At 41.1% G+C, this 13127-nt stretch overlaps 2 protein-coding genes across 3 annotated transcripts; both read left to right on the plus strand.

Moving 5' to 3' along the window:
* Positions 1–1965: 1965 nt before the first annotated feature.
* Positions 1966–6143, plus strand: LOC122047845 (probable sugar phosphate/phosphate translocator At3g11320). The gene is made up of 4 exons (XM_042609352.1): positions 1966–2766; positions 4305–4408; positions 4483–4711; positions 5667–6143. The coding sequence occupies exons 1-4, from the start codon at positions 2245–2247 to the stop codon at positions 5817–5819; spliced, it is 1008 nt and encodes a 335-aa protein (XP_042465286.1). The 5' UTR covers positions 1966–2244; the 3' UTR covers positions 5820–6143.
* A 1493-nt stretch (positions 6144–7636) lies between these two features.
* Positions 7637–10317, plus strand: LOC122047844 (mitogen-activated protein kinase 5-like). Of its 2 annotated transcripts, none has more exons than XM_042609350.1 (6): positions 7637–7874; positions 8008–8137; positions 8220–8357; positions 8449–8781; positions 8934–9117; positions 9922–10317. In XM_042609350.1, exons 1-6 carry the CDS (start codon positions 7723–7725, stop codon positions 10092–10094), a joined length of 1110 nt encoding a protein of 369 aa, XP_042465284.1. In that variant the 5' UTR covers positions 7637–7722; the 3' UTR covers positions 10095–10317. The 2 variants fall into 2 exon arrangements, with proteins under 2 accessions (XP_042465284.1, XP_042465285.1); XM_042609351.1 differs by having other exon boundaries at positions 7732–7874; positions 7974–8137.
* Positions 10318–13127: the final 2810 nt, after the last annotated feature.

Genomic DNA, 13127 nt, shown 5'->3' on the forward strand with positions numbered 1-13127 from the left:
GGACAGAGGGACAGGGGAAGTTTCGGGACAGAAGAATCGAACTGCTAATGTGCACGACTAAGAGCCTACATTACACGTAGAGAACCACACGTGCACTCAGCCACGCATGTTGGGCATCCAAATGGGGCGCTCAAGATATATATTTTGAGAAGAGTTAGATCCACGGAAAGGATACCAATTTCTTTAAAAGCCTAGTCAATTACTTCCGGTGAGCTACACAAGGAAAAGACCTCATAACCATCCGTTGCCCTAGCTATTTTCATATAGTTGGCTTGATTGCCTACCTTACTCGGCCGACATAGGCCTTATTTGGCTTGTAAATTGTTTATTCTTGTATTCATCACGGAGTTAAAAGGACGGAGGAAAATTGAGAAGCTTAGAATAAAATAAATAAGGCAAAACCTTTACGGTTCTAGAAAGACGTTTAAGCTACAGCTGTATATATATATATATATATATATATATACAGCAGTGCTACGCTGCGGACTAAATGCTGCGGACCGTTACGGACAACTCTCGTGGGTTATCTGATCGGTCTGGTGACCGATCAATAAGAAGCATGTGATTCAGATAAATAGGAGGATTGGTCTGTGGATTGCAGAATTTCATTCTGTTTCTTTTCACCGCCACTGAAGCCTCCATTGCCCTCTGGACCGATCAGGACACATCCTGATCGGTCTGGGATGATGCTGATCGGTCTGTGGACCGATCAGCCTATAGGTGGATCGGTCCACAGACCGATCCCCTATTTCTCTGAATCAAATCGCTTCGATGATGCTGATCGGTCTGTGGACCGATCAACCTATAGGTGGATCGGTCCACAGACCAATCCCCTATAACCCACGAATCCTCCGCTTCCTTCTGATCCTACAACCTGCTATATATATATATATATATATATATATATATATATATATATATATATATATATATATATATATATATATATATATATATATATATATATATATACGAGAATGCTAGCCTGCGGTGCTTATGCTGCGGCATCGGTGCGGTTTAGTCCACGTATATTCCTGATCGGTCTACAGACCGATCAGGGAAACTCCTGATCGATCAGGGAACCTCCTGACCGATCAGGGAAACTCCTGATCGATCTACAGACCGATCAGGAAGGCAACCGCACCAAAATCGCAAGAAATGCACCGCAGAAGAACATTTCTCTCTCTCTATATATATATATTAAAACTCCGGAAATTCCCCCATTTGCCCACTTTAATTTCTACACGTGATTTGGCGGAGGCCGGGGGAGACTCCGTTGAGGCTACAGCAATCCGAGGGAGATGAAATCGAGGCCTCAGTGTGCGAGTTCTGCAGCAGCGAGGTGGCGGCGGTTTTGTGAGGCGGCTGCGGCCATCATCCCCTCCGCTGGGTGTGCGACGCCTTGATCGGACCACAATGCCAACTCTCCCGGTTGCATGCCGCCTTCGTTCCGGTCGCCTATCCAAGTTGTGACGCTCTCGGCCCCGCGTGCTGCTCAGGTGGAGTCGGAAGATGGGGCTGCGAAGTGGCCGTCAGTGCGCCGAAGTGGCGACGCGCGTCGCCGGCGGCAGGGCTGTGAACGATGATAGAATAATGAAGAAGGAATTTGAAAAGAAAATATTATTATTTTAAATTTGGGATGAATCAACATCTGACCAAAATTACAAATAGCACCTTAATTTTTTTTACACCAAATCGAGCGATGGTCAATCGACGAGGTAGGAGGAATTTCCACGGTACGTTTAAATTGCTTAGGTAGGAAGTTGTTGAGACGTCCAAATTGTTTCCCTAATCTACTCGTTCCCCTTATTAATTAACATTAACAATCTATGAAATCAATCATTTCATCAAACATCTATTATTTTGCCTTTTTTATTTTTACCTAATATTAAATTGCACGACTTTCATTATAGCCCTTAAAATTTATAAAATAATTTATAAAATATGTGTTCGTTCTGATAAAATGGGCGGCTGCTCCTTCTCCGCCTCCATCGACCTCTCTCCTTCACCGTCACTTCTTCCGTCCGTCCCTCTCCTCTCCTCCTTCTCATATTAATAGCAATTCATTCCTTCCCTCTCCCAGATCCATTCCCTTTCCCTCTCTTCTCCGTTCGTTCCCGACCTCAATTCCTTCCTCTCCGTTCCAGATCGGATCGAATCGCCTTCTCTTCCTTCTCCTGCGGCTGATCTCGTCGGCCTCCGATCGACGGAGAACTCCCCCCGCGCATGCCTGCGTAGATCCTGATGAGGAGAAGCAGCAGCGGCGGAGGGGAAGGCGACCCAGAGGCGGCGAAGATGAGCGCGAGGGCGGCGGCGGGGCCGCCCTCGCCTGCGGATGGGCGGTTCTTCACCGTCGGGCTCGTCGCCGCCTGGTACTCCTCCAACATCGGGGTGCTCCTCCTCAATAAGTACCTGCTCAGCAACTACGGGTTCAAGTACCCGATCTTCCTCACCATGTGCCACATGGCGGCCTGCTCCCTCTTCAGCTACGTCTCCATCGCCTGGCTCAAGATCGTGCCGATGCAGTCCGTCCGGTCGCGGGTCCAGTTCCTCAAGATCGCTGCGCTCAGCCTCGTCTTCTGCGGTTCGGTGGTCAGCGGGAACGTGTCGCTCCGCTACCTCCCGGTCTCGTTCAATCAGGCCGTTGGCGCTACCACGCCATTCTTCACGGCCGTCTTCGCTTATCTCATGACTTTTCGGAAAGAGTCATGGCTCACATACATTACCCTCGTGCCCGTCGTCACCGGTGTTATTATTGCTAGTGGGGTGAGTCCTCAGTTTCAACGTATATTGGCTGCATCTACTGTTTCCCTAAATTTAACTGCGCTCTACATTCCAGCAATTGATTCAATCTATATTACTCTCTACGCATGTGAATTGAGGAAAAAAATGTTTTCCATAACCCCCATTCTCTAGCGCAACTGCGTAAGTGAATTGAGAGGGAAAAAAAAGTGTTTTACATAACCCCGATTCATCTGTGATACATCTGAGAGATTTACCCGGGTCCCAAGAATGGTTGAATCATGTATACATTAGACTATGTCTGCTAGCAGATACATGGATCTTGCTGATCCTGGCCACATATAATCGATGAGCAGATCAAACATAAGTCCGTGTTGTGATTTAGATTAGATCATTGAATTTGATGCGTGACTCACCTCCTTTTTAATGTGATGAGTTTCAAGTGCAATAAATGAATTTGTATTGTTTTTTTTATTATTCATCTTGCTGCGTCTCCTTGTGGTTCCTCTCTTAAACCAATTGCTTAAAAGATGTTATCTGAATGGTTCTAAATCGGCTTACTAACTTGGATATTCTTAGTATAGTTGCTTCATTCCCGCCATTCCATGTTGCCTACAATTCACTCTTCCTAATTGATTCTCTTTTGTTTGCACACATCTCATAGATTCAACAAATTGTTTAACTGCTTCTGTTGCTTACATCTATATGTTAGAAATCTATTTAGAAAAGTCTAGCAGGAGATGATTTTTAATTCATCCAACATACCAAAGAAGACACTACCTATTCAAAAAAAAATTGTAAAATTGGGTAAAGAAAAGTGGAGAGTTTAGAAGTTATCTGGTTGAGGTGCTGATATACCAACTCTATTCTTTAAGAAAATATTGCTTTCTACAGGTATAAATGGAGTGATAATTTTCTCCCTAGATTCGACAACTAATTTGTCTTGTATAGGTGCACTCCAAAATGCAAGGTAGAGGTAAAGATGAGATATTTGTAGAAAAAGAACATTAACTATCTTAAACACTGCAAGCCTCCTTTATATCATGCGGAGGAGACTGGACTGATCTAAAGTTGTCATTGGTGGATAGAATTGATCCATTTTGATTGCTTCATTCAAATCCATCCAAGGTCATTAGATCTGTGTGAATAAATATCTATCCTACCTTTAATTTTCCCAATAAAAAATTGCTCACACAAAAAGGAAATTTTAAGAATTTTTTTTCAGATTTAATATATATATATATTGGAATAATTTTTTTTAGTTACATAAAATTTATAGCACTACCCTTGTTCAGAAATGACATGAAACAAATAAATTAGCTTATCTAAGACAGTAGGAAATTAGCAACATACTTGAGTCAAGTAGCCATGAGTTTCTTAGGCTTTGATTCTCTGTTTGTGCTTTGTTCTGATGTGATAATTCTTTGTTCACCATCCATGTATTTTTATGTTCATATAAATGGTTTTCCTAAACATATGGATTTCATACAGTAAAAAAACTTCTTTTGGAAAAAAAGAGTAAAAGATGTGAATACTGAGATGTCGATGGTTTGAATTTATAGGGGGAGCCAAGCTTTCATTTGTTTGGTTTTATTATGTGTATTAGTGCCACTGCTGCTAGGGCACTTAAGTCAGTGCTGCAGGGAATACTGATGTCCTCTGAAGGGTGAGTTATAATCACTTGTAAATTTAGAAGAGAAATATATTTTCTATCTTCTTATCGACGTCCTTGATGTTCAGGGAGAAGTTGAACTCCATGAATCTCCTTTTATATATGGCTCCAATAGCAGTTGTTTTGCTACTTCCTGCAACAATTATAATGGAGAAAAATGTGGTGGGCATTACATTGGCACTTGCTAGAAAAGACTTCAACATTATATGGTACCTGCTGTTTAATTCTTCTATGGCCTACTTTGTGAATTTGACCAATTTTCTGGTCACTAAGCATACCAGTGCTTTGACACTCCAGGTACGCTTTGTTGGAATATCGCTCCTGGCACTTTATTTCTTATCTTTGTTTCATGAAAGTGCATATTTTTTTTATAAAAAAAATGCATTACTTGTGGAAAGATATGGAATCCTTGCAAGCTATTTGGTTATTGAAATAAATTTTTAGATTTTGGAAATTTTGAATGTCTACTCTATTAGATGAACCAAGCGAACCAAGGATTAATTGAATTGATCTGACTAACCAGGTTGAAATATAACAAAGAGTTTTTTTTTAAAAAATATTTTAACTCTTGATTTCGTAGAACAAAATCATTTCATTTTTTTTTTAAATTTCCCTAACCCATGAAATCCCTAACAAAATGTGTTCATATGTGCATATTTTCTTGTCCCCCTCCCAAGTACTTGTATGACAATATGAGTGTTTCTTTTTTGCTATTTTGTTTTTTTTACTGGTAACCCGGTGCACGAAGCTCTCGTCATGCAGGTCTCGGAGAAGGATCCATTGTACGCAGTCTTACCCTGCTCTTTTGCTATTTTGTTGTTTATGAAAATTTCTAGCCAACTTGTTTATTAGACACATTAACAGACCTTGTATAATAATTGGTTGTGAATTGTCAGTGCAATGAATTTACAAAAAAAAAATCACGCTCGAGTTCATTCTTGTTGTTTTTTTTAAAACAAATATAATTCATACATGGGTTTTGTGTACAGTAGCATTACATTTCTCAAAATTTCGAAAGTGGCTTTTGCCATTAGTTCTAGCAAAATTAGCTCACATCTGTGCAGTGGAATCTGAATCTCTATCCACATAACAATAATCCTTGACACAACATAATAGGCAAGGATTTGCTATCAAATTATGTAATTACCAAGCCATTTAGCGATGTTACAGGTTCTACATGGATCTGAGTTACTTGCCTCGAACTCATGCTTCGTGAGTTCCATAACAATCCCTGTTCATTGTTTTGTTGTAGGTTCTGGGAAACGCAAAAGGAGCTGTGGCAGTGGTTATCTCAATCTTAATATTCAGGAACCCAGTTTCCTTCACAGGAATGGCTGGGTACACACTTACCATCATCGGTGTAATCCTCTACAGCGAGTCTAAGAAGCGTAACAAGGGAGGCTAATTCAAGGAGAACCACCAGTAAACTCCTCTACCTCCCTAATCGTTATTCCTTCGTCAAACGCACCCTATAATTTTACAAAATCACATAGATGCACTCCCCCTCTCTTCCATTTGGATGCTGAATAGTGCTGTAGATGGGAGCTATTTGTTGTACCATGCCTCACTTTCATTAGTTAGAATGCATTCTGGGCCTTTATCATATCAATGGCTATAGACAAATAGGTTCAGTAGTTTGAGTTCTTACATTCTTTGTGACAGTATTTGTTCCATCTATAAATTCAGACGAACATCATTTTGTCGATACAAATCACCATTTTTCCTTTCAGTAGTTTGAGTTCTTTCATTTGAATCTTTGACTTCGATAACTCAGCTAGCCCAATCTGTTTTTATTTTGTATAATTTTGAACATGCTAGCACTTAATTTTATCTCCAGTCTAAATGTTCTTAAATTATGCAAATTCTCTTAAAATACTTTTTAAATCATAGGAAATTCTAATTAGTGTTCACGTTACAGCAATTATTTTTTATGAATTAAGACTGACTGAATAGGGAGGAGCAATTTCGATAAAAAAAAAAAATAAAGGGTGACACACTATTTTAATAATTATGAAAAAGGACTCTTTTAATTATTCTAATAAAAATGGGTAATCTTTGGATATAATATAAATTTGGATGAAATTGAAAGAGTGATATTGCACACTTGAGAGTTGACCCTCTATGTCGTCTATTCTCTCGTCTTGTCACTGCCAAACTACAAACATTAACAAAGTGATGGAACTTTACTAATCACATCAATTAACTACTAATTGGATCATTCTTGACTTTCATAAACATTAATAAATAAATCAAATCTCTTTCCACCCTAAATTATTTATTTGATGGTCAGTTATAAGTTAATTTCATGATTTATCGTATAACTTGTGAAAAGAATGTGAGAGAGCGAATGTAATCATTTTTGTTACAATAAATAAATTGAACTTTACTAATCATGTCAATTAACTACTAATTAGATGGTTCTCCACCTTCGTAAACATTAATGAATTGATTGCGGCATGATGTGATAGTAAGTGATAGAGCGGTATATCCATGTAACGAGAATTCAATTCTTGAGCGTATCAAACACCCGTGATGTTCGTCATGATCCATTTGCACTTCTCAAATTTACCTAATGGTCGATTTGTGGGGATTAGCCATCAACTTTCGGGATTAATTAGATTGCAAGAGTTGATACTTGGGTTAACAAAAAAATTTAAAAAAAAATGATCGGATTTCACTAATCAATTATATTAGAGTAAAAAAGTACATCCTAGGTGACCCAATATCACCGACCTCTGGCTAGATATAAATAGATAAATTACGAAGGACATTATTATCTTAACATAGTGATCCTTTACATAGAGAAGATTAAACATTTAATAAAATATTTTGTATAATTGTAATATTGTATCTACTGTAAATTAACCATAACATCTATTAAACCAACCCCTCACCAACTCTGTCAACCCGCCACTAATCAAGTCTATTAACCACTTATTAGATCGTTATCCACCTTCATTAGCGTCCATATCAAGCTAAAAAAAAAACATGTTTCGTCGTTTATTCAGCTTTTCTCTTCCCTAGGAAAATTTCCACAGACCATGACAAACGCTTGTTCCACGGCCCCCGCGCGCAGAGCCAGTGGCCGTTGTGGACACGCAGCCCCTATCTACCGTCCAATCCGCGATGGCGTCCATCTTGACCGTCCGTGCATCTTCCTCCCTCTTTCCTTCCCCCCTCTCTTTCCTCGCAATTATTCCCTCCTCCCTTTCCTCTCCCTCTGCTATAAATTCAGCCAGAAGGCGACTCGAACCTGATCGAAATCGAAAAGGGTTGCCTCTTGTTCTTCTTCTTCCTACGGATCAGAGATGGACGGAGCTCCGGCGAACGATTTCCCGGTCACGGTGGCGCACGGCGGGCGGTACTTGCAGTACAACATCTTCGGCAACTTGTTCGAGGTCACGGCGAAGTATCGGCCTCCGATCATGCCCATCGGGAGGGGTGCCTACGGGATCGTCTGGTAATCGCTCGATCGAAGGCCTAATCGATCGATCTTGGTTTCTGATTTCTCTTTAGATCGATTCGATCGGTTGACTTTTTTTTAATATTTTTTGGATAGTTTGGGGGTGATTTACTGTTTTTGGATCTCGTAGCTCGGTGATGAACACGGAGACGAGGGACATGGTGGCGATCAAGAAGATCGCGAACGCGTTCGACAACCACATGGACGCGAAGCGGACGTTGAGGGAGATCAAGCTCCTTCGCCACTTGGATCATGAGAATGTAAGAACAGTCGCTGTTTTGCGATTTCGGTATTTTGCCGGAAATTTTGAACTAAAAGCTTTGCTATTGATTGATTGGTAAGATCGTTGGAATAAGGGACGTGATTCCGCCTCCGATGCCTCAAACCTTCAACGACGTGTACGTCGCCACCGAGCTCATGGACACCGACCTCCACCACATTATCCGCTCCAACCAAGAGCTCTCCGAGGAGCACTCCCAAGTAAAATTTCACTCTGTCCCTTTCATCCTCCTCCTCGCACATTAATCTTCAACTCTTGAGTCAAAAACCTTCTTTATTTCGTCTTTTCCAGTACTTTTTATACCAAATACTTCGGGGATTGAAGTACATACACTCGGCCAAAGTGATTCACAGAGACCTGAAGCCGAGCAATCTGCTGCTGAACGCAAATTGCGATCTCAAGATATGCGATTTTGGGCTCGCTCGGCCGACATCAGAGAACGATATCATGACAGAATACGTGGTGACGAGGTGGTACCGGGCCCCCGAGTTGCTGCTCAACTCATCGGATTACACTGCGGCCATCGATTTATGGTCGGTGGGTTGCATCTTTATGGAATTGATGAACAGGCAGGCGCTCTTCCCAGGGAGAGACCATATGAACCAGATGCGTCTCATCACAGAGGTAATGATCAAGATTAAGCATTTTTAATACACATTTTGATGCAAGAACCAATTAATTTTATAGAATCTAGAACTTGTCAAGATGGAAGTAGAAATTAAACCAGGGCTTCTATTCGAGTAGTGTTGTGAAGCCACTGATTTATCTGTTTTCAGCTTATTGGCACTCCCACAGAAGCTGAGCTTGACTTCCTCCGGAATGAGGATGCAAGAAGGTACATGAAGCACCTGCCTCAATTTCCTCCCAAGTCATTTGCCAGTATGTTTCCACATATCAATCCGGTTGCCATCGATCTCATTGAAAGAATGCTGACATTTGATCCAAACAAGAGGATTACAGGTACCTGTTCTTTCATGATTGTGCACTGTTAAATTTGACGTTTAGGATTTAACTTTTAGAACTAATTGGGTTATGATACAAGTTCCTCATTTCCTTTCCATGATGGAGTGTGCTAAGTAGGGCAAGACAACCTAGAAGTTATGTTATTGTCAAGTGATAAGAACTATATTAAGGAAGTCAAATTAGTGTTAGTTTGATTAAATGAATCAAATGATCATGTCTAGATTTCTAGATTTTCATATTTATGTCAATGTTCACACAAACAATTTCTTCACCTAGAAATAATCAAGAGTTCTAATCATACCTCAAGCAGTAAAAGCTCCACGTTGGAACCCTAACCACATTTCAGGCCAAGTTGTATCTGACTCAACCAAATCACCTAAACCTCAGTTGAACCCTTTTCATGTTTAGGCGAATCAGATTCCCAGTCTTTTCCATCTTGACTGAACTCCAACCACCCCGTTTCTCGTCTGGTTAATCCCTTAGAGCTAAAACCTGCATTAGGTTCAAGGATCTAGCAGTTTATCTCTCTGTTGTGATTTCGTCCATAAAACATTAGCAAGGTCTATCGAAATCCCATAACCATGCGGTTAATCAAGATTATACTTTAAAATAAGAGGACCAGGATTTCTTAGGGTTTCGAACCAGAAGACTGTCTAACTCCGAACTCTAGGATTTGTCGAACAAAACTCAGATACCTAGGAAATGGGCTACAATGCACTTAATGAAACACATTTGACACTTGAATCAGTCCAAAAAACGTGTGCTTAATTATGTTTTGCAACTGTGCATGGTCTTGTGCAGTGGAAGAAGCATTGGCTCATCCATACCTTGAGAGGCTTCATGACATAGCAGACGAACCCATTTGCACGGAACCCTTCTCCTTTGATTTTGAACAGCAAGCCCTCACAGAGGACCAGATGAAGGAGCTCATTTTTAGAGAAGCTTTAGCATTTAATCCAGACTACAGTTTTTAATGTCAATAATAACAATAAAAAAAAAACATCTCTCTATAGATATATAGTGTGCCCATTATCCCCACCCCCCGTGTAAATATTAGAAATCATGTCATGTTTTTTAATTATTTTTTTTGGGTAATTGATGGAGTGTTGCTTGGATGTATTTGTGTGGATTTTTGGTAGAAAAGATGGAGTCATTATAAGTCAGAATTCAAGAATAAAGAAATTTTATGTGCTGTCACATTCATTTTTACCTCATGAAACCAAATTTACAATAAAATGAATGGCTAATTAGGCTCATCTGTCTTAATTTCTGTGTTATATGTTCATTAACTTGCTTAATATTTCATGAGTGTCTGGATAACTGAATTTAGTTATCTTTAATTTGACCGTGTATTTATGGGCTTCAATGATGAGATGAGGACAAATTCACAAAATTAGATTTGCTATTAAATTTGGGAAGATATTGTCGGTCAGGGACTATAAATGTGTGGACTAGATAGATACACAGAGTAGTCATGAGTCTCATGACTAATATAATTATAATGTTGTAATAATGACTGTACATCTATAATATAGTTAAATTTTTATCCTATGACCACTAGGCACTAGCTTTATTTCTACTAGTGTTGACCAACTAGGGCAGGACTGGAGTTGATTATGAAAATTGAATGATCCACTAGCAAAACATGCTGTTGAGCACTATAATTTTGGTTAAAAAAATATTATATTAATCAATCGATAAGTGCGGATGTTCGATGCCGCTCCCGGTGCGGTCGGAGTTGGTAAAATCATGATCGTAGATCGTTTGGACAAGAAGCACAAATCGATCTTGGTTTATGAAGAATTTTATAGTAAAATCAGAACAATATTAGTAGGATTGAATCATGATCCGCAGGAGGATGGATGGAAATTTCAAGAGACTATAACTTTTATCTTGATTTAAATCACGGATTTATAATATATGAAATCGATCTATAGTTTAATTCTGTCCAAGAGTCGAGGTGATGGACATTAGGGATGTGACACTCTTGTTGACCATGGCCCGTGTGTAACCTTCGATGAGACTAGCCTGCAAGCACAAAAACGTTAGTGCCGAGCCAGGGAGTGGTTCCCCTGCGATGGTCCTCCGACGCTCAAATCAGAACTCCGACAAAAGCAGCAAGCAAACAAAGAAACGAAAGTGACAGCGTAACTGTAGCTACAGTAGAATGAGCATATCTCCGACGAAACTTGGGGCTCCTTATATAGGACCCCGAGAGCGCGCGTGGATGCTTCTCGATGCACGCATGCTTCTCAAAGTCTTCCCTGAAAGGACATGTCAGAAAAAGTACCTCTGACGTCATACCTCAATGACCCGAGCATATCCTAATAAGACAATGAAAGCTTCCGTCGTACGATTATATGTCTGATCATGCCGCCGACCATGCTATCTATCTACGGCACGAGTCTCGATGAGGATATTAGTCAATCCTGTCTTTGTCTGCTAGTGGGTCGAGCGGGTGGGCGTAGGGGGGGAGGTCGCTCGGCTACTTCCACTGTCTGGGCCGAGCGGGTCGGCCACTGGGCTACTTCCACTGTCTGGGCCGAGCGAGTTGGCCACTCGGCTACTTCCACTGTTTGGGCCGAGCGGGTCGTGTTTCCGTTTCGTTGACAGTGATTTGATCTTTGGCCGGTCGGGATGTCCACCTGGCACATGTCCCGCCGCCCGACACATGACTTACCGGTCGGCGCCTGCTTTGGTGATAGTCTTTTGAGCGCCGGAAGCTCGGTGCGAGACCAAGCTGTAATAACATTGGACTGGCCACTCCTTAGTCTGATCGGCTGATGGGGTTGCCCGGTCGGACGCTAGCCTGGGGCGTTGACCGCCTTAACTCTAACCTTTCAAGTGGCGCTGACCTCCTGCGGGGTGGGGCCCTACCTAACCACCGGATCACGTGTCTCCCCTTCAAGTCTAGTCGAAGGATGCTGCAAGTCTGACTGCCTGGACAAGTAGTCTGGAGATCAGTTAGCCGATCGGCTATGAGACTAGTTGGACCCCGATCGGTCTGTGCGGGACTGATCTTCTAGGTCGCTCGGCGATCTGATTTTTTGCACTAAGGAGGTTTCTCCTTCGGCGTCTTTAGATGGGCACGAGCCACGCGGTTAAATGCTGGCGTCGCCCAAATTGTTGGGTTCTTCGGGCCGCGAAAATCGCTTTTTCGCGTCGCGGAAACCCCGAGTCACCCAAAGCCATGGATCTCGTGCAAAGATTCGTAAACAAAAATTATCGAAAAACCTTTTTCTTGTACGAGTTTGTAAAAACTTTAGATCTACACTAGATGAGAGTTATACCTTCGAAGCGAGCCCTTTCGCGTTCCCGCTCGTCCAAGGAGTTGCCGGATCTCAAGTTGTCAAAGTAGACAACCTCTATATGTATCCACACGGACACGTAGGTGGAGAAAACCTTACGCAAAGGTGTGCTAGCACCTTGGTAAGATTCGGCCAAGGCAAGGAGGAGAGGGAGAGGAAGAGCTTCAAGAGGAGGAAGAAGAAGATACACCATTTGAATGGAAAAAATGAAATCCACATGAATCCCAAAGTGGCCGGCCACTCTACCTTGTGAAAACTCCCAAATTAATTGCATTAATTGCAATTAATATGAAGTTATTAAGAAAATGGCTTTGTAACTTCCATGAGGTGGCAACCATGATGATGTGGTGCATCATCATTGGTCCACATCAATGCCAACTCACCAATGAGGTGGCATAAAGTCAAGTCAAACTTGACTTTTAAACTTCCTCTCAAGTCAAGTCAAACTTGACCAAATCTCTTCCATGGTTGATCTAATCTAACCATTTGAATCAAGCTAACTTAATATAATGAATCTAATTCATTAAATTAAGTTGATTTAATGAGTCATAATCTAAATTAGACTCATTGAATACATGAATCAACTTGAGTCCAACTCAAGTTAGCCCAATTAGGATTATTTTTAATCCAATTTGATTCATCAAATGAATCTAATCCTCTTGGTTCATCATATGAACCTAATCTCCATCTAATTGTCCT

The sequence above is a fragment of the Zingiber officinale genome, chromosome 2B, assembly GCF_018446385.1.
Source record: "Zingiber officinale cultivar Zhangliang chromosome 2B, Zo_v1.1, whole genome shotgun sequence".
In the NCBI taxonomy this organism is placed as follows: domain Eukaryota; kingdom Viridiplantae; phylum Streptophyta; class Magnoliopsida; order Zingiberales; family Zingiberaceae; genus Zingiber; species Zingiber officinale.